This window comes from Aricia agestis, chromosome 6, assembly GCF_905147365.1.
Source record: "Aricia agestis chromosome 6, ilAriAges1.1, whole genome shotgun sequence".
Taxonomy (NCBI): domain Eukaryota; kingdom Metazoa; phylum Arthropoda; class Insecta; order Lepidoptera; family Lycaenidae; genus Aricia; species Aricia agestis.
Window position 1 is genome coordinate 15,103,698 of NC_056411.1, and position 23,396 is coordinate 15,127,093.

Sequence of the window (23,396 nt, forward strand, 5' to 3'; positions counted from 1 at the left end):
TTAATCTAGCAACCCAGTGATGTTTGTACGATAAAGGGCCCATGCACGGGCCACGGCAGGACTGCACGGCAGTCCTGCATTGAATGGGCCTCACTGATTGGTTCACACTCGGTGTTGCCGGCCGAAAAGTCCTGCCGTGAATGGGCCCTTTTAGTCACGCAGCTTTAGCGCTTATTCCACTTGTCCTATTTAGAAGTCCTAGCTAAGATCCTACATAGGAGACTAATTAGTTCGCTTCTTATTCCACTTGTGCTAATTTAGTGACTAAATCAGTTGTCATTTTGGTCAGACGTCTTCTTAATGGCTCCAGTTCTAACAAAGCAACAAAAAATTGGTCTTCTCATAGGCTTAGCTGTTGGCTCAATGAAAATAAAAATAAATGAAAGGCGAAAAAGATGGTTGAAAGAATTTTTGTTCCACGTAAAATTAGGAATTATGAGCTTTCTGAACTACTTGGAACCAGCAGACTTAAGAAATTACCTACGAATCAAAAAAAATCAAAATCAAAAATTGTTTTATTTCTGAATAAATTTAAAATAAATGTTTTCAGAAAGTCCTACATGATGCCTACCACCGGTTCGGGAACTAACCCGGCGAGAAGAACCGGCGTAAGAAACTCGCAAGGGGCCCACTTTTTTACCAAAAAAAGTGAGAAAAAAATTAATCTTTTAAAATAAAGTTTACAATTTTGTAATTAAATATTATATACAATATCCACATACATAATTGTAAGTCCTATAATAATGAAGAAGTAGTCTTGCAAGAAGCCATCCTACTCCCAAGGTGTGCCATCGTTTATGAAATCATTGACCTTATAATAGGCTTTGGCACACAAACGTTCTTTAACTACTTTTTTAAATTTATTAATGGAAAGATTTTGAACGTTTTCTGGGATTTTGTTGTAAAGGCGTATACATTGACCTTTAAAAGATTTACTGACTTTACTAAGTCTGATCACCGGCATATCTAGCTTGTGCTTATTTCTAGTATTCCTAGAGTGAATGTCACTTTTAACTTTAAATTTACTTATATTTTTTCTAACATATTATATTACATTATCCAAAATGTATTGAGAAGCAACAGTTAGAATACCAATTTCTTTAAATTTATCTCTCAGAGATTCTAAAGCAGACATTTTATAAATAGAACGTATGGCTCGCTTCTGCAGCACAAATATTGTATTAATGTCGGCAGCGTTTCCCCATAAAAGGATTTCATATGACATCCTACTATGAAAATAACTAAAATATACTAATCGTGCCGTATCTTCATCAGAAATTTCCCTAATTTTTCTGACTGCATATGCTGCAGAACTGAGCCTACCTGCAAGATTAACAATGTGAGGACCCCACTGTAATTTACTATCAAGTGTAATACCTAAGAATACAGTGTTGTCTACCAAATTCATCTTCTCATCATTTAATACTACATTGGTTTGGACTTGCCTAACATTGGGCAAAGTAAACTTTATACATTTTGTTTTACTAGAATTTAAAAGTATGTTATTGTAACATAATATAAATTGACTTTAATACAGATTTAGCAGTTCCCACTACAGATAAAAGGTTGAAACCATCTGGCAACACTGATTTAGTCATTCGGGAGCCACATTTTTTTCCGATTTAGGATCCTAGCAAGGATCCTTGCTTTCAAATGTTATGCCACTTGACTAAATTATTTAGGATCCTAGCTAGGACTTCCTAAATAGGACAAGTGGAATAAGCGCTTTAGGTAAATAAAAAGTGAAAATGTTTTCGAAAAAATGACCTTTTTGACTACTTTCAACAACATAAATCTATTGTTTTTTTTCTTGGCACCATATTATTCTGTTAATTTTTTTTTGCAAAATTTAAAAAAATATTTATTAAAAAACTATAGGCGACCTAACAAAAATTATTGTGGACCTATACAGACTTAACGATAAAGAATGCAAAAATATAAAAATTATTCAGTTTCGGTTTAGATGAGATGCTAAGATGCAATTATTTTTTTATTATAAAATTTAAAAAAATATTTATTAAAAAACTATAGGGGACCTAACAAAAATTATTGTGGACCTATACAGACCTAACGATAAAGAATGCAAAAATATAAAAATTTATCAGTTTCGGTTGAGATGAGGTGCTAAGATACCATTATTTTTTGCAAAATTAAAAAAAATATTTATTAAAAAACTATAGGGGACCTAACGAAAATTATGGTGGACCTATACGGACCTAACGTAGACCTATCGATTAAGGTCATTTTGATTTCAGAAATCCTTTGATGGGGTGCTAAATTTGTGCAGGTGCAAACATCGCGTGATTTCGGCAAACTTCGGAAAACGGCGCCGGCAGCCATTTCGGCAACCGACGCCGGCAGCGGTGAGCGGAGGCATTCCCTTTATTTTAATTAATGTAGGGTTCCGTAGCCAAATGACAAAAAACGGAACCCTTATAGATTTGTCATGTCTGTCTGTCTGTCTGTCCGTCCGTATGTCACAGCCACTTTTCTCCGAAACTATAAGAGCTATACTATTGAAACTTGGTAAGTAGATGTATTCTGTGAACCGCTTTAAGATTTTGATACAAAAATGGAAAAAATATTAAAAATTTTAGGGGTCCCCATAGATACAACTGAAACAAAAAAATTTTTTTTTCATCTAACCTATGCGTGTGGGGTATATAATGAATATGGATAGATCTTCCAAATCGTCTTTCATATTGAGGTTTCTAATATCATTTTTTTCTAACCTGAATATTTTACGAGAGACACTCTTCCAAAGTGGTAAAATGTGTGTGTCTCCCTCTAACTTCTAAAGTAGGTGCATGATAAGTCTAAAAAAAATATATAATGTACAATACTACAAAAACTACCAACGAAAATTATTTCGAACGAGATCTAGCAAGTAGTTTTTTTATACGTCATAAAACTCAATTTTACTTTCATTAAATCAACTGAAATATGAAAATAAATCAAAAACCTCTTAATTTCGTAAAATAAACCTTATTGCTGCTGCGGAACCCTTCATGGACGAGTCCAACTCGCACTTGGCTGGTTTTTTCTTAGATTGTTTTGAAAGGGATGACACTATGATGTTGCTACTTTTTTTTATTTCTTTACTTTCTTGACAGACTATACGCTTAACGCTACCGCATACTTCTTTTTTTTCGACTATCTGATAATACAAGCATTTTTTTTTTAATTCTTGTTCCCCCTTACATGATAAGGGACAATTTCTACATTTATGTATTTATTACATGTTCGTATTTTGACAGTTATACATGTTTTTATTTACACTTACATATTTACATTTTGTACGAGACATTATTACTTTTATACATACATAATTTTTCCATCCTTGTAACAACTTTGCAATAAATACTTATATCTAACATTTTCTTGACATTTTAATTTTTACATTTTACTTTACAACTAAATTTTCATCATTTTTCATTTTTATCACAACTTTTGCTTATTACATTTATAATTGAGAGACATTTAATACATTTATTTTACATTATTTATTTACTTATATTGTACCTATAATTATATACCTTGTTTTATGTGCCTGTTTTAACTATTTTTATTTGCTAGTTTAAATACAAATGTGAGCCATAACAATTTTCATAGGAGATTTTGCCTACATTCAGCCAAGAGTGACCGATCAGATGCGCCAGAGTTGTTAAGATAAACAATGCAGTTAAACAATATAATAATAACTTATATTCTATAATTGTCGACAATACTATATTGACTATAACCATATTTTACTTAAATACTACCTACAACATTAGAGACCCCTGAAGAACCGCCATACAAATGACCAAGAATTTTGTGTCACCACTCACCAATCACACCATCTCCCGGCTTATGTATGACTTGACAAAAAATATAGATATCAAGAAAGCGAAGATATTAAAAAATAAAAAGTGTCATCCCTTTTAGCCCTGGAGATACTGACACAAAATTCTTGGTCATTTGTACCAGTATGGCGGTTTTACAGGGGTATAATTACGTAAAGGCAAAAAGGAAAATGATGGTCATAGCGCTCGCACTGGCAGCCCAAACGTGTAGGCGTTAATCGAACGTGTCGGATAAATAACGAGTGTCGAACGATTTGTTCCACAAAAATGGTTGTATTTTCAGATAGTCGAAAAAAATAAGTAGGCGAAAGCATAATGCCATACTTGTCGGGTGCGGCTTACAGCCCGCCATACCTCGCGTTGGTATGGCGGGCTGTAAGCCGCACCCGACAAGTATGGCATTACGCAGGAAAATCTCTCATTGTACCAAAAAAAAATTGTTACAGATTGTAACCATGGGGCGGGATGACTCTCGGACTTGAGAAAAAAAGTGATAAAAATTAGACGATTTGTACCAGTATGGCATTTGGATTTTTGGAAATTATACGATACAATGTGACCATTATTATATTTGCCATACTTGTAGTAGACGGAAAAAGTGGCGCCATACTTGAAAAACCGTTTGAAATTACGAATAAAATCTTAGGATTTTGAAATAATATTGTTCATATTCGCTGCCTCCCACAGGTATGGCATTATCAGGGTCCTATTATTTATGATCATACAGGGAACCGTTTAAAAAAAGTTTCAGGGTGGTACAAATCGTTTGGTGAAAAAAAAAAAATTACACCTTTGCAGTGGTATGGCAGTCATTGGGCGCTGTCGGAAAAGTATGGCAAGGTGATTTTCGTAAATGGCTACTCGACGATGATTAGCTATGCAAAAATTAGCCTGGTACAAATGGTTCAATTTTTTAATTAAAATTAACGTATTCGCCGCACCCGACAAGTATGGCATTACGATTTCGCCTACTTATTTTTTTTCGACTATCTGAAAATACAAGCATTTTTGTGGAACAAATCGTTCGACACTCGTTATTTATCCGACACGTTCGATTAACGCCCACGCGTTTGGGCTGCCAGTGCGAGCGCTATGACCATCATTTTCCTTTTTGCCTTTATGTAATTATACCCCTGGAAAACCGCCATACTGGTACAAATGAACAAGAATTTTGTGTCAATATCTCCAGGCCTATTTCAAATCAATCTAAGAAAAAAAGGATGACACTACGATGTTGCCACTTTTTAATTTCTTAACTTTCTTTGTATAGGTAACGAATGACACTATTTTTTTTTATATACTTCTCCGTCTTTGTTGGGAATGATGTATGTTTTTTTAAGTCAAATCAGCGTCCTATTAATTTTGTTTATTTGCAATTTATTTGGAATAAATTTCGAGTAATATTTTAGTGTATAATCTAACTATTTCTTTATTTAGCGTAATAAAATACAACTTCAAATTACATCTTTAGTTGTCTAGGTCTCAATGTTTTAAATTTTATTTCATTTTATCACAATTCACAAGTCAGGAGGTCGTCACCATGGAGAGTGCTTGATGTAATTTTTATTTAATTTTTTTGTTATAATATTGTTTTTTCACATGTAATATGTTCATTTTGTTGTTAAAAATACTTTTTTGATAATCGTTTATTGATTTTTAACATTATATTGATGTTTCTCTTTTGCATATCCAACAATTTTGCAAAGTTACATTATCACAACATATTGCTTTCTTTTGCATTTGTTATTTTATTTTTGTCTAATTGTATACTCATAAATGCTTAAAAATATAGTTATTTTTATATTAACTTCAAGTTATTTTCATTCCCCAACATTTACGTCAATGTTTGAGGTTATAACTTGGAAATCATACCTATTCGTTGTTTTTTACAGAATGAATGGAGGAATGGATCACAAAACGCCCGGCCACAACGCTGGGCTGCACAAGGGCCCTAAAAACTACAAATTGCTTAGAGATCCGTTTCTGATAAAAGGTGCTGTTAAGTTGTATAGGTACGATGGATGTGTACCAGGAGACCCGTCTTACCCGCCCGTGCAGTGCCGAGACCCGCGATCGCAACTGTCCAGGATATGGAATAAGTTGGAACCAGCCGATTTACCTATTCCTAGGTATAAATAATGTTTCACAATCTTTTGTTGTTATTTCAAAACAAAACAAAGCAATAGTTGTTTGTAAACACAATTGGCCAAAAATCCATCCTAAAAATAATTGAAAAGGAATGAATTTTGTTACTTAATTTTCCTTTTTTTTGCTTAATTAGTAGACAATATGTATATTGTTTTAATTACATACTTAGTAAATAAATATTTTTTTCAGATTCCGCATAGATAAAAACTATGTAGGCATACCTCCACAGGTAGAAATTACAATTGCGAATTTGAATGATAATATAGACAAAGTGTTTTTGTCAGACATGATGAATAAAGTTGGTCCATACGAAGAATTGACAATATTCTACCACCCCGTTACTAATAGACACTTGGGCTTTGCAAGAGTTGTGTTTCAAGAGGTTAAATACTCAAAGTTATGTATAGAGAAATACAATGGAAAGTCTGTCATGGGTCAGGTATGTACTAATTACTTAACCCATCAACTCCAAAGCGGCACCTGGGTGCGGCATAACAATTGATAATCTATTGTATCTGTGATTACCCAGATAAGCAGGTTAAATTTTTTTATGCCTTACCAATATTAAATGTGTCTTGGTAAATGTTGCTTGCATTATGAAAATATTTTTAAAAAATAAAATATTTTGATAACTTGTGATTCTTTAATAAGTTAATGTTTGTTTAATGGACAAAGGAATTCTATTGTATGTTATCAGTACTTCATAGATAGATTTTATTTCAATTAAGAGGTCTTTTAATTTTAATGAATAATAATGCCCTCAGGTTCTGGAAGTATTTCATGATTCTTTTGGGAAAAAATGTCAAGAAATGTTTGAAGATAAAACAACAGAAAAGAAACAAACAGCTCCTAAACCTATTGTATTGGAAGATGCTCGGCTTGCAAACAAAATTGATCCTACGCTCAGCAAACGGCTAGAGGATACAAAATTGGTTGAACAGGTATTTAGTAAATATAATTTGCTATCTTGGTTCAAAATATAAGTATATGTCAGTCTTATCTTTAAATAAACAGATGAAAAGTTGTAAATATTACTAATTAATAGACTTACATATATTATGTAGTTTTAATATTAAAAAAGGACAAACTATTGTTTCCAAAATAACCTAAGGGGGCGTCCACAAATTACGTGAGTTGTTTAGGGGGGAGGAGGTCGAGTCAAATCTCATCTAATCTCACGTTGGGGAGAGGTCTCGGAAAATCTCACATAATTTTTTTCTCAACAAAATAATACTATTTTGGTCCATTTCATCCAGATTGTACAAGATTTTGTTTGCTTAAGATTTCATCATAAGTAGACATCGGATTATATGCACAATTAAAGTGCCGAAATATGCATGCAAGTATGCACGATAAATGGCCAAAATATGCACAATCAAAAGTCACTTATTATTAAAATTTATTATTTTTTGAAGAGCTTTCCGGTGGTGCCGTAAATAAAAGCGTCAATTTTATTAAATTTCATCAAATCCAGGATTTTAAATTTTTTATACAGCACCAATAATAATTTTCTAACAACATTTTCCGATTACAATCTTAATATCCATGGAAGTTTAAGAAATCGGTAGCTACTTTATTGAAATTTTTTACTAATGCTGCCAACTACAAAGCAAAAGTTTGTGTCTAGAAAGATATTGTACCTATCGGGTGTATTGCATTCTTTTAATGGGGATGGAGCAACATATTTGAATTGTTTTGACCTACCCTATCTCTGTTTTGTGGCCTCGGTGTGTGTCATGATAGCTACTTTGGAGACTACGAGGGCATAAAACTACCGAAATATGCACTATCAATGATAAATTGCCACAATATGCACTATCACCTAAAAAGTGCCATTACATGCATTTGCATATGCAAGTCGAACCAAATGTTTACGTAAGAAACCCACATTTTGAAAAATCTCACGTGAGATTTGGGGGGTTGCCGGTTGAATAAAATTTCACGAAATCTCACCAGGGGGGAGGGGGATCAAAAAATTCAACAAAACACCTCATGTAATATTTTGTGGCGTCTATAAAAAATTTAAATATAAAACTTAAAATGTGAAATGTAATTTATGATCTAAAAGTGTAAAGGAGATCCTTTACATTTTTGTATTTGATTTTAGGATCCATATTCTCGGTACAAGGATGAGCATGGAGACAGTAATCACCGCTGGTCGGACGACGAGCGAGACTACCGACATAGACACCACAAGAGGAGTGAAAGAGATAGAGACTCTGACCGGGATCGTGACAGAGACCGGGAAAGGTATATTTTACAATTTAGAAATGTGTTTGTAATTTTTAACATACAAAATTTACAATATTGTAGTCATCAATCAAATCTATATCAGTTATCTGTTTTCAAGCCGACGTTGCAGAAGGAAATGTAGAAGAAGGTAAAATTTAATTTTAGGTATTTATTAGATTGCTTGCTTTTTGGTTATAGTAGATTTGCAAATGCCTGTAAATCAAAATACTAGTGACAATTACAATTTATTATTTGTTTTTCAATTATTTGAAAAGATTTTCAATCCATTATTTGAAAAAAAATGCATGCATTTGTGTGATTTAAATGTGGTGTAGTTAAATGCAAAAAAAAACTAAGACCTTGGGATTTTATTGTAATATGGATTTTTAAAACAGATCCCAGAAGTCCGAAGACCGATTCACAGTACTTTTGCTTGTCAATTAGAGTCTAATTTCTATGACAGTGAAAGTAGTTGCATCATTTGAATAGCAAAAAAAGAAAATAGCAAATGTATTACGCATTCAGATTTTTTTATTAAAGTAATTATTGGATGGCAGATGGCTGCTCAATAGTTTGGCGAATGTAGTTTTATTAGTATGGTATAATGTTGGTAGCATTGCTTTTTTTGTTCAACATTTAAAATTATGAATGTGTCAGGCACCGCGAGCGCTACGGGCGCAGCAGTGAGGCGAGCGAGTACGCGCCGCCGACGCCCGCGGCCGCGCCCGACCTCGCGTACCCTGTCGCGCCGCCGCCCGTACCATACGACCCCTACAGCTACCAGACCCCGTACGTTGCATATTGCGTTTTATTTACAACCAATAAACCCATTGATGTAAAAAGTATGGTTATATACATACAAACTCAAAATAACACAAATACAATTTTGTATTTGTGCGTATAAAAAAATTGTAAATTTTTGAAAATTCTATTTCCATTACAATTACCGCAAGTTGCATATTGCGTATCACTGTCTCGAAAACAATTAATCTCGTTGAAAAGAAAAAAGTTAAAAAAATTGTAGTAACATATAAAAATATGTATTATAAATGCATTTGCTTGAAAATATTCTCCGGTTTTATCATCTAAACAAAACAAAACTAAACCATACCAATTTTAATATTCCAAATTAAATATTAGTACTACAATATTTTGAAATAAAATTTGTGTCTAAAAAGTGCGTACGCGTACAGGTACGGATACGGTTACGGCGCGACGCCGAGTGCGGGCGGGTCCGGCGTGTGGTGGGACTGGCGGCACTCGCACCAACCCCATCATCACACGCCGCATGCGCATGTGAGTATATCTACTTGATGTTTAGATTTACGTGCTAATTAATACAATAATTATATAAATTAGCACGTAATAATACGATAAAATTAATATTATTATCGTATTATAAAAAAAAAAAGTTTTCGTGCAGGTTTCTGTGTTGTGCTAACATTCAGTACCAAAACCGAAATGTATAAAAATGTACGAGGTAATATGCTTTCTAGTATTTTGTACATTTCGGTATTTCGGCGTTTCAATAACGGTAGGAGAGTCACCAGTCATGAAAACACCTTTCAACTTGAGTCAAGTGTTTTATTAATGTTCATAATATGTCTTAAAACGCATGATAACTGGAGCATGAAATAACATGTAAAATATTATGTAAATTAATACAATTTAATACGAGTGAATTGTGAACGTTGTACCGCTACACTAGTCGTTGGAACCGACGACGAGCACGCCGAGCGCGCCCGAGCCGCGCCCCTCGCCCCGCGCCTCGCCCGCTCGCCCTGCCCACCCCGTCCACTCAGATAAGGTTCGCGCGTAGCTCCGCCTCTGATATTTACTTCTTAAGTAGATTTTTTCTGTCTGATTAAGGAGTAATGTTAATTAATATTTTTTATTACACATTATTTATAGAGTATTTGGTATTTATTATTGTTAAAAATTTTGCACATCACACTTTTTGTAATATGAAATAATATTAAAGATAGACGTGCAAGTTTTACTGTTCTTTTGTTATCCCTTATTTTATCAATTCATAAGTAGTAGACAATATTTTAATTTGCATGATGTAGAACATTTAAAGAAATTGGGCGGTTATAATAATTTGGAGTGTGAGTGATATTATTTTTCTGTAAGTTAACCTCAGGCCTGTTATTATTATTTATTATATTAATACTGGAATGATGGAAATGCATGAAATTAATATCTAACTATGTTGTTGGAGATTTGTAAAGCATCCTTTTTTCAAAACCCAAATGTACTTATAAGCGTTGATAGACTACATTATTTGCTTGTGTTGAATCTGAAAGAACATCAAAACAGAATTGTAAGGAATAAGGTTTTAAATTAAATCGGCCTATCTTAATAATAACAATAATAAATGATTGTTCCTATTGTAAATGCTAGGCCGCTGCCTCGAATATTGTGGGGAGATGCGCAGTGCCACAGCTAGTGTCGTACACTTGACAGAGTGTATTTCTGCTAAGTAGTGACTAGGAAGATAGTCCTCTCATATAATGACTACATTATTAATAGTTTAATCTGCGAAAAAATATAATGTTAAATATCTCTGTACAGTCTGAAACCGACAAAATACGAGGCTCAGAAGAGATCTCGAAATTTATATGTTTGACGTAGTATGTCATATTGGCCGGCGCGCGCAGTTGTAATGCGTTACTCCGCATTGTGAAACATGTCAAAAGTGACAGTCGCGACTTACTCGCGTATATATTTATTATTCGCCCGTTTTTTGAAGTCGATGTATTTCTTAGTTCTGTGTACTCTGTAACAAGTGTTTAACCACAGGACGTGAAGGCCAAGAGCGAGGAGCCGGTGCCCCCGCAGGAGATCGTAGTCAAGGAGCCCGACCCCAAGCCGCCCCCGCCCGCTGAAGAACCGAAGAACGTCGATCTTGACACGAGGTATTGATTTAAACGTTAAAAATTTACGTACCGTACATTTTCCGCGATTTCACTTGTACTACGAGCCTTACATCTACAGCGATTGTAATAACAACAGTATCTTAGTACTATATACATAGGTATATATTCTGTGACAGTACATAGTCCAATGTGTAAAGCTACACGAGCACGAGCTCTTGACTAATAAAAAACTTGTAAATAAGTTATAATAATATATAATATATTTGGCAACTTTTTTAGAATCTCTAGGGGGGGCAGCTGCCCCTCCCTGCCTCCCCCTGGCGACGCCCTTGCTTATCCTATGTCCGTTCCGGGGATTAAGAGTATCTCCACACCAAACTTCAGCAAAATCGGTTTAGCGATTAGCGGTAGCGGCGGGCGTGAAAAAGGCAGACAGTTTCGCTTTTGTAAAAATTAGTATAAATATAATCTAGAGGTATAAATGTTGGTTTCTAGTCGCGGAGGGATACTAGAAACTTTTACTTATAGTTCGAGCACAAGCTCCAAAAAATCTCAATGTTTCACGGCATTTTGCTATACTCATCTTATTATATTATGCTCACTTATCACTTATTATATTGCTCATCTTGGCGCGTGAATCCTAGGAGATCCGCGTGCGGACTGAGGAGTTTATAATTTCAGAGGTATCCTGCCTCTTGAGCTGATCGCACATTTGTCAGCACCGTACGCGCCGTGTGCGTTGAACGCACCACATAGTACACGAAATGCGGCGCCCACGGTGCGGGTGAATTGCCAGGTTTCACATACAATACATTCATACAACGAATTCTACAATGCGGTGCATGCGTACTGATAAACGTGCGATCACCTTTGAAACCATTAAGTTAATATACCCAGCGGAATAGAGAAACAAAGGCCTGAGCAAGCGAGATGTCACTATCAGTAACACTGTGTGGTAAAAAAGACGTGCTATATATGACAGCAGAACCAATTTTTTTCATCTGTTTGACGTCCAGTCGACACTTATCGGCACGTTGTCAATTTTATCTCTTAAAAAGTTGCTTGTGTAAGTTTATTCGTAAACAAATTTTTACACACAGACGTAAATCAATTTCGGTTTCGTTTGACTTTATGTTTGAAAATTGAAATACAGTTCGCTGTCAGGCCGTTGTCAGTTGATAGTTGACGTATCACACAATCCTTTTTAAAAGCTTTTATTTTACTTGCTCTGTATGTATGTATGTATGTTAAGGTGGAATTTTGGAACTCAATTTTGAAGTAGATGTATTTAATTTTTCCTAAGCAGTACAATATTGTATGTTTGTGTAGGATCGCGATGCTGCTGAAAGGCGCGAGCGCGGGTGGAGGTCTGGCGCCGCCGTTCCTGTCGTTGGGCATCTCGTCGGAGGAGGAGGAGGACCGCCCGCACGCGCGCATACCCGACCTCGACGCGCCTCAGCCACCCTCTGACGACGATGGTACCATCTACAATTTATTCTGTATATATTATCAATATAGAATGTGGTAAAATCTACTACGCATATTTTGAGCACATTTTTACTGCTTATAAGTAGAGGCTCAGGCAGAAAGTTTGCTTTGAGCGAAAATAAGATGATTTTAACACTTTTTGTTCGTCAAAGCATTTTTGTCTAACTTGTGTTTTGTTGTAGGTTCAATAAGCGAAGAACGTGACAGCATCATATCATTCAATGTTGCGACTGAGTTGGATGGGGAGCCGTTGTCTAAAACACCATCACCTTATTTGAGCAGGGAATTTTATCTTGAATGTCTGAAGGAAACTATAGCTAAAGTAAGTAAAGTGCAAAGCTTGCTCTTGAAACAATAAAAAAATCTTTTTTTTTATGAAATAAGGGGGCAAACGGGTCACCTGATGGAAAGCAACTTCCGTCGCCCATGGACACACGCAGTATCAGAAGAGCTGCAGGTGCGTTGCCGGCCTTTTAAGAGGGAATAGGGTAACAGGGGAGGGTAGGGATGGGAAGGGAATAGGGGAGGGTAGGGATGGGACTAGGGTAGGGGATTGGGCCACCGGTAAACTCACTCACTCGGCGAAACACAGCGCAAGCGCTGTTTCACGCCGGTTTTCTGTGAGAACGTGGTATTTCTCCGGTCGAGCCGGCCCATTCTGCCGAAGCATGGCTCTCCCACGTATAAATCATATCAATCACTGTGTCATAATTTTTTTTAAGTAATTGTAATTATGGCGTTTGATAGAACAAGATAAAACATTGCATACAATAAAAAAATTCTGACTACTTTATTAGGAAATTAATAGCTAAGTATATCGTTTAAAAAAATAAAAGGGACCTATAATTTTTTACTCAGCGTGCAAAAGAAGAAGCAAAAAAGAAGTTACCTGTAATGGATAAGATCGGATCCGATATATCGTCGTCGGAGGACGAACTGCTGACCGGCGAGCAACCCAAACGGTCGCCGGCCAAGTCCGCGGATAAAGACAACTTGGAAGACGATCAGGTAATTTTTGGAAGTTGCTAAGTATGTAGTACTAAGTTTTGTTCGTAAATCTGCCAGGTGATAAAATCCAGCCTAAACTCCTACCTTACGATTGCATAAAATTGCATGGTGCATCCAATAGTATAAGCAATAAAAGGAGCAATTTATATATAGATTTTTATTACTCTTTCAAAGAGTAATAAAAATCTACATATAAATTGCTCCTTTTATTTGATAAAGATGCAGAATATATTTATCTTGATAGATTATATTGCAATACTAATTTTCTGTGCAATCAATGCATAAACTATATTTTTCAGATGTCACTGTCATCGTTATCGTCAACGGAGGCGAAGATAGAGGAGCAAGTCCCCGCAGACGCGTACTACGGGCCGGCGCACGTGGGGGCCCTGCCGCATGTGGGCCCCGTGCCGCATATGCCCCACGGGCACCATATGCCACATGGTCCTATGCCACACGCGTCGCACGGCCACGCTCATTACTACCAACATATGTGGCCTGCCACAGGTATGTAGTATATTACAAGTAAAAATACGATTGTGATTCGAATTAATTTTGAGAAGTGTATTTTATTGAGCTACTAATTATATTTGAAAAAAGTATAAGGCCGATAGTAAGGGTGGGTTGCACCAGAGGCGTTGTTATAGTTAAGGTTAAGGTTATCTTCAAATATGGCGTCCATTATGGACTTTTACTAGGAATTTGACAGTTTATTTGACATTTTGTTATGGTTAAAGTTATAGTTAAAGTAAGTTGGTGCAACCCACCCTAAAATGCGTGTTGCCCGCAGCGTACCCGCCGGGTTACGGTCTGGCGGACGTGCCGCTGCCGTACGGTGCGTACCCGCCTCCCATGTTGCCGCAACATCTCGCGCCCGCCAAGGACGTCGGACAGGTACGCACTTTATGCTTTATCTATCCTAAAATATGTTTATATTTTAGCTTATAGTCATATTAGTCATATCGATAATAAAACCATGTTTGGACTTAAAAGTGGTAATGGACGACTTAATATAGTCTTTTTAATACAGTATGTGTTTTATTTGTGTTGAACTAAAACAAATGTCAAAAATACAGCACCCAGACAACCCCTACTATCCAACAATAAACAGCGTGATAGAGCGCGTGACGACTGAGCTCAAGATGATACTGAAGAAGGACTTTAACAAGAAGATGATAGAGAGTACGGCGTTCAAGCACTTTGAGGTGTGGTGGGACGAGCAGAGCCGCAAGACGCGGGTTGCCGTGAAACCGGCCAGGGAGGAACCAGGGCAGCCGCTACAGGTAAATACGAGCTATAGTCCAACCCACGCGTGACTAGCTATCGTGACTAGCCGGGAGCCTCGTGTCATGAGAGTGTAGTGTTAATGGCATTGTAAATGCACAAACATGTGTTTTATGTAATCACAGAATGCTTAAGAATTAAACATTTTGAATGCGATTACTTTGTAATAATAAATTTTATTACAAAGTAAATTATGTAAAAAGTTGAGATAGACACGAACTTTTAAAAAAATTACTTAAGTTCAATGATTTACATTATTTTTAAATAACCCATAAATATAAATACCTTTTTTACAGGATATATCCAACAAGAAGGAGGAGACGGTGGACTCGATAAAGTCGATAATGGAGTCCCGGGACCTGGGCCTGGACCTCGGCGGGTACGGGGCGGGGATCGGCCTGGGCCTGCGGGCGACCATACCCAAGATGCCCAGCTTCCGCCGCAAGAGGAAAATACCCTCGCCCGTCGTCATGGATGAGGACTCCTCTAAGCGGCTTAGCGATCAGGTATGGATTTTTTTTAATCTTAATTTTATAAAGGCCCATACATCATGCAGATTAAGCCGGCCTAGGTATGGAGTTTTATTGTAATAAAAATGTTCGTTATTTAATTGGGTTATAAACTAAGTCAGTGTATAACCCAAACAAATTACGTTAATCCACTATTATAATTTTAGGAGGAAATTGTACAGAATTCAGACGATGAAAAAGAAGTTGGCAGTCCAAAGAATAGAACTACGGGATCGTACCTCACGACCGGTAGAAGACGCACGTCCAGTAGCTCGTCACGGTAAGATTACACTTAAAAATCCATTGCAGTTAACTTATTAATCCCCTTACTAATTAAATCTATACTAATATTATAAATGCGAAAGTATCTCTGTCTGTCTGTCTGTCTCGCTTTCACGCCAAAACTACTGAACCGATAGTAATGAAATTTTGTACACAGATAGTCTAAAGCCTGAGAAAGGACATAGGCTACTTTTTAACTGGAAAAGGGGGTTGTAAGGGGGTGAAAATGCGTAAATTTGGTCAAATTAAGTTAGTTTCAAAAACTCAAAATAGATGTCGCCAAGAGTTCCCTAGATCGCGCTATTGCTTGCTCATGCGTATTTCTATAAGAGGTGGTACCATGTTAAGTTAGGTTTTTCGATTCTTTCGATTGTTATACACGTTCTATACTAATATTATAAATGCGAAAGTATCTCTGTCTGTCTGTCTCGCTTTCACGCCAAAACTACTGAACCAATTGTAATGAAATTTTGTACACAGATAGTCTAAAGCCTGAGAAAGGACATAGGCTACTTTTTAACTGGAAAAGGGGGTTGTAAGGGGGTGAAAATGCGTAAATTTAGTCAAATTAAGTTAGTTCTAAAAACTCGAAATAGATGGCACCAAGAGTCCCCTAGATCGCGCTATTGCTTGCTCATGCGTATTTCTATAAGAGGTGGTACCATGTTGAGTTAATATTTCGATTCTTTCGGTTGTTATACACGTTATTAACTAAGAACTCACCTACCAACTTAGATTAGATATCAAATTCAAAAACAACAGCGCCAAAACTACTGAACCGATTGTAATGAAATTTTGTACACAGATAGTCTAAAGCCTGAGAAAGGACATAGGCTACTTCTTACTGGAAAAAGGGGTTGTAAGGGGATGTTTATGCGTAAATTTGTTCAAATTAAGTTAGTTCCAAAAACTGGAACAGATGGCGCCAAGAGTCGCCTAGATCGCGCTATCGCTTGATCAAATGTATTTCTATAAGAGGTGGTACCATGTTGAGTTAATAATTCGATTCTTTCGATTGTTATACATGTTAGTAAATTACTCACGTACCAACATAGAAATCAGAAACAACAGTCTACCAATAATAAATACTAAATAGTTTATGGCCTATGGGTATTGGATATTGGGCAAAGCTAAAGTTGTGTAACGCTAAATAAGCTTTAAAAGGTATAAAAAAGTTTAATTAAAAAAAATCATATTATGTGCACACTACACGGCTGTTTTGGGTATTTTGATTTAAAGGGTACCAGGGTTTTAAAAAGCTTTTGACACCAATTTTATTGACACCGCGCGCTATAAACTGAAGTCCACGCGGACGAAGTCGCGGGCAACAGCTAGTATTAACATAAAGTACAAGGCTTATTGACATATCCGATTAGAAAAGTCACATAACAGATGAATTCTGTTATCTGCTGTGTATGTCATTAGTAGGGCTTATTAATTGATTCATTCCTTTAAAATTATCATTTTCTAAAAAACTAATTTAAAACGTGTTTTACAGGTCATCGTCATCATCGTCGTCTTCGACGTGGTCGGGGTCGGAGCGGTCGGCGCGGTCCGCGACGCACAAGGTCGCCCCGCGGATATACTCCGACACCGACGACTCCGATCTCGACGAGACGCAGTTCAAGGTCGTGTCCAACAAGGAGCGCCTCCGACGAGTCTACTCCTCGTCGGACAGCGAGGAGGAGAAGAGCAAGCGGGAGAAGACGCCCATACCGCAGGTGGAGGCCTCCGACGACCGGCTCGGCTCGCCAATACTGTCGCCCGAGGAGCCGCGCGACACCCTCCTCGACAGAGTCTACTCCGACTCGGAGGAGGAGAGGGAGTATCAGGTAAACTTATCTTTTAGGTATCTTTACGATGACATTAAGGCTTCAGTGTCGAGTTATTTTAATTATTATTTAGAAGATGTTATGGTTGATGTTTTTGTCATTGTCAAATCCTAAAAGAAATGAAGTTAAGGTTCAATATTCAAATGTAGATACTTACTAAATATTTTAATGAAGTAATGTTGACGATTAGCAGAAAATATGTGACACAGATTTTTTTATTCCATAGGAACGAAGAAGGCGAAACACAGAATACATGGAGCAAATTGAAAGGGAGTTTCAGGAGGAGCAAAGGCGAAACATGGCGAAGGATAAATCACCACAACCAGAGAAACCGCCTAGTGAAAGGTAAATTTTCAAACTTCAAATCAAAACCCAAAAATAAAAATTTGCTCTACAAAATGAGTTACTTTTTGTTACTGTTTGAATACAATATTGAAATTGAGGAAAACCTAATTAAATTATATTTTTATTTTAGTAAACCTGAAACAGTATCCGAGGAACCTAGAAGTCCCGTCAAGAACCATTTGAAATCACCCGAGAAGCGCAATGACAACGTAGAGGAAGGTGAAATAAGCTCGGAGGACGAGCACAAAGAAAGAAGGAAGAAAGAAAAGGGACAAAAGAAAAGAAAGAACGAAAAGAGACAGAGAGTTCTTTCGGCTAGCGATCATAGTTACACGGAGGCTGTGGGCGTCAATGGAGTCAAAGAGGTAAGATAAGAAAATTTGTATTTGTTTTCACAGCTGTATTTTTAAATTAATTTTATTACTATGCGTATCATGAAAACACGAATATGACAGAATTAAGTAAGCAAGAAACTTCCATTTGAATCTCTCCTATAAATTCGTAGCTAACGTCAGAAAGTTAGCTACGAATTTTCAATTATGTTATTGTTATTCCATTTATGTCAGAAAATAATCACGCTGCGCTTAGCACATATAAGAACACACGCATTACTCATCTGCGTATATCCACAGGCGAGCAGTGCGTTATCGGAGACGTCGTCGCCGCAGTCGCAGGCGTCGCAAGCGTCGCAGGCATCACAGGTGGCGCTCGACCACTCCTACTGCCGCCCGCCGCCAGACCGCACGCCAGACCACTCCCCCGCGCGCACCAACAACAACCATCTGCAGCATGACCATGGTATGACATATTGCAAACAGGCACGCACACGTATACGTACAGGAACAAAATATGCACGCACACTCACACATGCACAAACACACACCTTACAAACCGATACGCCCACAAAGACGCACACGCACACTCACGCAAACAGAAAGTGATCATATATACGCTGCTGTATACTTGCGCCTCGTTAACTGCACCACACATAAATACACGCACACACTTACACGTACACACTCTCACATAAGCAGAAAATAACATATTCGCTGCTCTTCCAAAAAGAGCATCACATACTTTACATTTTTAATATTTTATTAATTATATTTGATTTTCCTAAGGGTACACCTGGATGGAGCAGCCTCGAAACGACCAGCCGGTTGTCTTGCTGGACGACATAAAACCCAAAAAGGAAAAAAGACCGTACAAAAGAAGATACGAGAAGAAATCGTTGGAATTATCAAACAAGTAAGTTAACCTTTAGTGCTTATTTAAAAGCTGCTTAACTTTTTATTTTATTTATTTGTAACTTAAAGTTACTCTTAATTTGAGATTTTTGTATGACATCATTTGACTACTAACCATACTACAGCTCTTTTTAATGGCTTATATTTTAACATCATCTCACTACTTATGTCTGTTGCAGGCTGTACGACTCAAAGGACGGGTTCAACGTGCACGCGGGCGTGACGTTCAAGCCGCGAGACATCATGGCTGAGATGCAGGTAACTATTGTTTTTGAATTTACAACTGAAAATTATTGTCGTCAGGAATCTTCTACTCTTCGGAAAATTAGCGATTTTTAAAAGAACTCAAAATTTTAGGTCCTGATTTTGTTTTAAACTTCTTTATGCGCGTTCAGAGCGACATTTTAAGTTCGCGTTTCGTTTATCCGAACGCCTAAGTAAACTGACGAGACACTTTTGTGTCGCGTAGCGTCTTTGCGGCGTAGTGCAGCTTTCCTCATACAAGGTCATATACAGAATATTTTACCTTTAAGTCTCGCTTAGCTCCGCTGCAGTGTTGTTACGCCTAGTCCTTTACACATAAAAATGATTTAATTTTTACTAGAGCCAAATGGAGCCAAACTGCAATTTATGTCATATTTTTTTAAAGTTTAGCATGTATGACAGTGTAACAATGCACCTAACATTTTAATGTTACCATAGACTAAGGAAATAGTATATCTAGTCTCTGATGTTGCCCAGGTTATGTACGAGTTCCTCACGCGGGGTATAGACCGGGAGGACGTGGAGCACCTGCGGCGCGCGTACGAGTCGCTCCTGGCCGAGGACGCGCAGGGCTACTGGCTCAACGACACGCACTGGGTCGACCACCCCCCCACCGACGTGTGCTACAGCCCGCCGCGCAAGAAGAGCAAGCGACACGCCAATATTTATGAGGATCTACAGGTGACAAATAATTTTAATGTTTGACTTTGTAGTTGCATCTTATTTTTTCAACAGACGGTCGTTTTTGTTAAATTAAAATCAGTTGATTTTTATCTATTCATATTATATCGTTGGTTGATTTGTGATGATAAACAAAAGTTCGTTTTAAATATTAGTTTCGCTCGACAGTCGCTAATTTGCAAGACGCAACACTTATATCGTTTTATTCTGTGTCGTAGAGTTAGAGGTTAACATTTTGTCATGAAATATTTTCTTTTTTATTACCTGTCTTTGTCATAAAATTACTGTGATTTTGAAAAAAAAAACTTGAAACCTATTTTTCCTCAGGGTCACTCGAGCGGGTCGGCGCGCACGGAGGGTTACTACAAGATGGACGCGCGCATCAAGGCTAAGTACAAGTACCACCACGGCCGCGCCGCCGCCGTCCACGTCCCCGCTGAGGACAAGAAGCTGGCGAAGGTACAGCAGTCGCGAGAGGCGCGGTCCAACCAGCGACGCCTCCTTACTGCCTTCGGTAAGATTTTTTTAATTAAGTGCAAATGAGTCGTCTATGGGTTTTTCGCCCATATCCTTTTTATTTCGCTTTTTTATATTATTTGTTCACATACCAAGTTTTCAAATTCCTTTTAATCTACTTTAGGTCCATCACGCCTTGGGACTTTTTAAATATTATGTTTAAAGATAACTTAGTTTCTTAACTATAGATAAAAAAATATCCACAGCCGAACATATAACCTCCTTCTTTTTGGAAGTCGGTCAAAAATACGATTACTGTTATATTATTATACTTCGGTAAGATTTACCCGACTGGAAAAAATAATGTACTCGGGCTTAGTATTTTTTATTGTATCAACACTAGTAATAGCAAATGCGATTGTTATTGTTTAACAACGCCGATCCTGGGCAATCATAAAATTGAAATTTGACGTCTTTTAGACTTATTATTAATTACGTCATATTATAACGATGATTTTTCTTTACAGGAACGGACACGGACTCGGATCTGCTCAAATTCAATCAGCTCAAGTTCAGAAAGAAGCAGCTCAAGTTTGCCAAATCCGGTATTCACGACTGGGGATTGTTCGCACAGGTGAAATATCTTAACTCATTCGTATTTTCAACACTTGAGATTACTTTTATTATTTAAAATATACGTGTTGAGTTCGTGATTTGTCTATAATCTAAAATATTTTCTTATTAATAATTTACCAAAGAAAACGAATGTTGGCAAATTCCAATTATTGAATGTAAAAATATCGTACCTTCTCTTTCATATAGATGAATGACAAGAGTGAAAATATATTTTCTATTTTATAATGGCGTTAACGCACTGTCCCACGGGAACCGTGTAATTTACGTCCGCGACAAATCGTAAAAATAGATTTGATAGTCGATACAAACAAAAATTTTATCAAAGAGGTAATAACATACTAAGCCCCAATTTCACCAACGACTGTTAAAGTTAACGCTAAGTTATGAATGAAAGAGAAGACATGACATTTTAACTAGCTGTTAACACTAACAGACGTTGGTGAAGTTGGGGCTTAGTGTAAGTATTTAAACCACCATCAACCCAGAATGACGCAAGTAGGCCTAAAAGTTGGCACTTGCGTTCAAGTATAATGCGTCCCATCTTGTTTAAGCCATTAACCGTTATTTTTGGACGCAGGAGCCGATAGCAGCGGACGAGATGGTGATCGAGTACGTGGGTCAGATGGTGCGGCCGGTGGTGGCGGACGTGCGCGAGGCGCAGTACGAGGCGACGGGCATCGGCAGCTCCTACTTGTTCCGCATCGACCTCGACACCATCATCGACGCCACCAAGTGCGGCAACCTCGCGCGGTTCATCAACCACAGTTGCAATGTTAGTACTACCATAGCTTAGTAACCATTTGGTTACGTTACCAAAAAATTTAACAAATGATGACGTAATTTTTTTTCGAAATCTTGATTTGTAGCTTCAAACTAATTTAGTCATGTTGGATTGGTGGATTTATATTTGTAATTGCATAACATTTTTTTTTTTTGCTTACTATAGCTGCCATGTTGGAAGACATGGATCTCCCCCTACTATGCCAATCAACAAGTGTTTCTGACATCCGAATATTTTTTTCAGCCGAACTGCTACGCGAAGATTATAACGATAGAGTCTCAAAAGAAGATTGTGATATATTCGAAGCAGCCGATCGGTATAGACGAGGAGATAACGTACGACTACAAGTTCCCGCTAGAAGACGAGAAGATCCCGTGTCTGTGCGGCGCGCCGCAGTGCCGCGGGTTCCTCAACTAACTTACACAAAAAATATGTATGGCTGCTTATTCATACTGTACAAGTTTGCTGGTAATCCGAACGGTCTTCCAAGGTTTATTTTAGGAGGAACCTACGAAACTCATGCTATATTTTTTGGGATGAAACTGACGATTAAATATAAAAAAGACGATTAGAAAATATTTTTGAAGGTTTATTATTAATTTCAGTCATTAAAGTATTTGATTAGTTACGTGAGATACAAATTTCGATAGCACCGAAAAGTTATTTTTTAAATCCCAGCTTTCCTTGTCCCAGTGGTAATGATTTTAATGATGTAATATATATGAATACAACGTGATGGTGTGTCTGTGGTGTGTATGAATGTGGTGATTTGATTATTTAAAATGTAGCTGTTGTAAATAAATATTTAGGCAACTTCCTTGTACTATAATGTCGCTTGGTGCGTTTTCGTCGATTAGTTTTTGAGTGCAGTGTTTGAAAAACATTGTGTAACTGTTTGTTTTGTATATTTTTGTGAATAATGGATCTCTATCAGTTGTGGTACATTTGCAAGTACATGTAATACCTGTAATTAATCGAGAAATATGTGTGTGGTTTTTATACCATGTTTTTACGATAGTCCATATGAAATCATAAAAGAGATAAAGGCTGTTAATACACAGTTAAGTTGTAAACTGGTATTGTCCTTCCAAATGCACTCTTATTATATTATTTTACTTGTAAGCGTGTAAATAAAAATTCCAATAATTACTTTGGAGTATAATTTAAAACTACCCATTTTCTTTGTGTTCAGTTATGATTTTAGATGTCAGGCTAAGGTCAAAGCGACGCGTCATGTTTTTCGCCAAAGCATTTAATATCTCTGTTGCTCTGTTGTTTAAGTACTCTGCTATGAAAATATGGAAGCGTCGGTGACGCGCGACGCGCTCTTCTGTTAAGGATCATAAGGCGCTGTGCAGACGACGGACCGGTCAACTTCGCTGCGTACGCAAAGCATACGCCGTCTGCGTTACTGCATGTAAACTGGTTTGTGTGATTCACGGCAGGCAGCCGCGGTCTTTTTCCCCACCGTTTCCTCCA

At 37.2% G+C, this 23,396-nt stretch overlaps 1 protein-coding gene across 2 annotated transcripts; it reads left to right on the forward strand.

The window, feature by feature from the left end:
• The first annotated feature begins 5,280 nt into the window (after positions 1 to 5,280).
• On the forward strand, positions 5,281 to 23,066 carry LOC121728329 (histone-lysine N-methyltransferase SETD1). Of its 2 annotated transcripts, XM_042116487.1 has the most exons (28): positions 5,281 to 5,401; positions 5,738 to 5,974; positions 6,183 to 6,432; positions 6,758 to 6,934; positions 8,101 to 8,243; positions 8,344 to 8,373; positions 8,883 to 9,014; positions 9,419 to 9,521; positions 11,028 to 11,143; positions 12,434 to 12,582; positions 12,775 to 12,914; positions 13,451 to 13,600; positions 13,900 to 14,107; positions 14,391 to 14,494; positions 14,677 to 14,883; positions 15,181 to 15,390; positions 15,561 to 15,673; positions 17,174 to 17,507; positions 17,734 to 17,852; positions 17,983 to 18,217; positions 18,485 to 18,650; positions 18,974 to 19,100; positions 19,279 to 19,357; positions 19,841 to 20,044; positions 20,372 to 20,558; positions 21,028 to 21,134; positions 21,714 to 21,908; positions 22,161 to 23,066. In XM_042116487.1, the coding sequence occupies exons 2-28, from the start codon at positions 5,739 to 5,741 to the stop codon at positions 22,332 to 22,334; spliced, it is 4,395 nt and encodes a 1,464-aa protein (XP_041972421.1). In that variant the 5' UTR covers positions 5,281 to 5,401; position 5,738; the 3' UTR covers positions 22,335 to 23,066. The 2 variants fall into 2 exon arrangements, with proteins under 2 accessions (XP_041972421.1, XP_041972422.1); XM_042116488.1 differs by lacking the exon at positions 8,344 to 8,373.
• Positions 23,067 to 23,396: the final 330 nt, after the last annotated feature.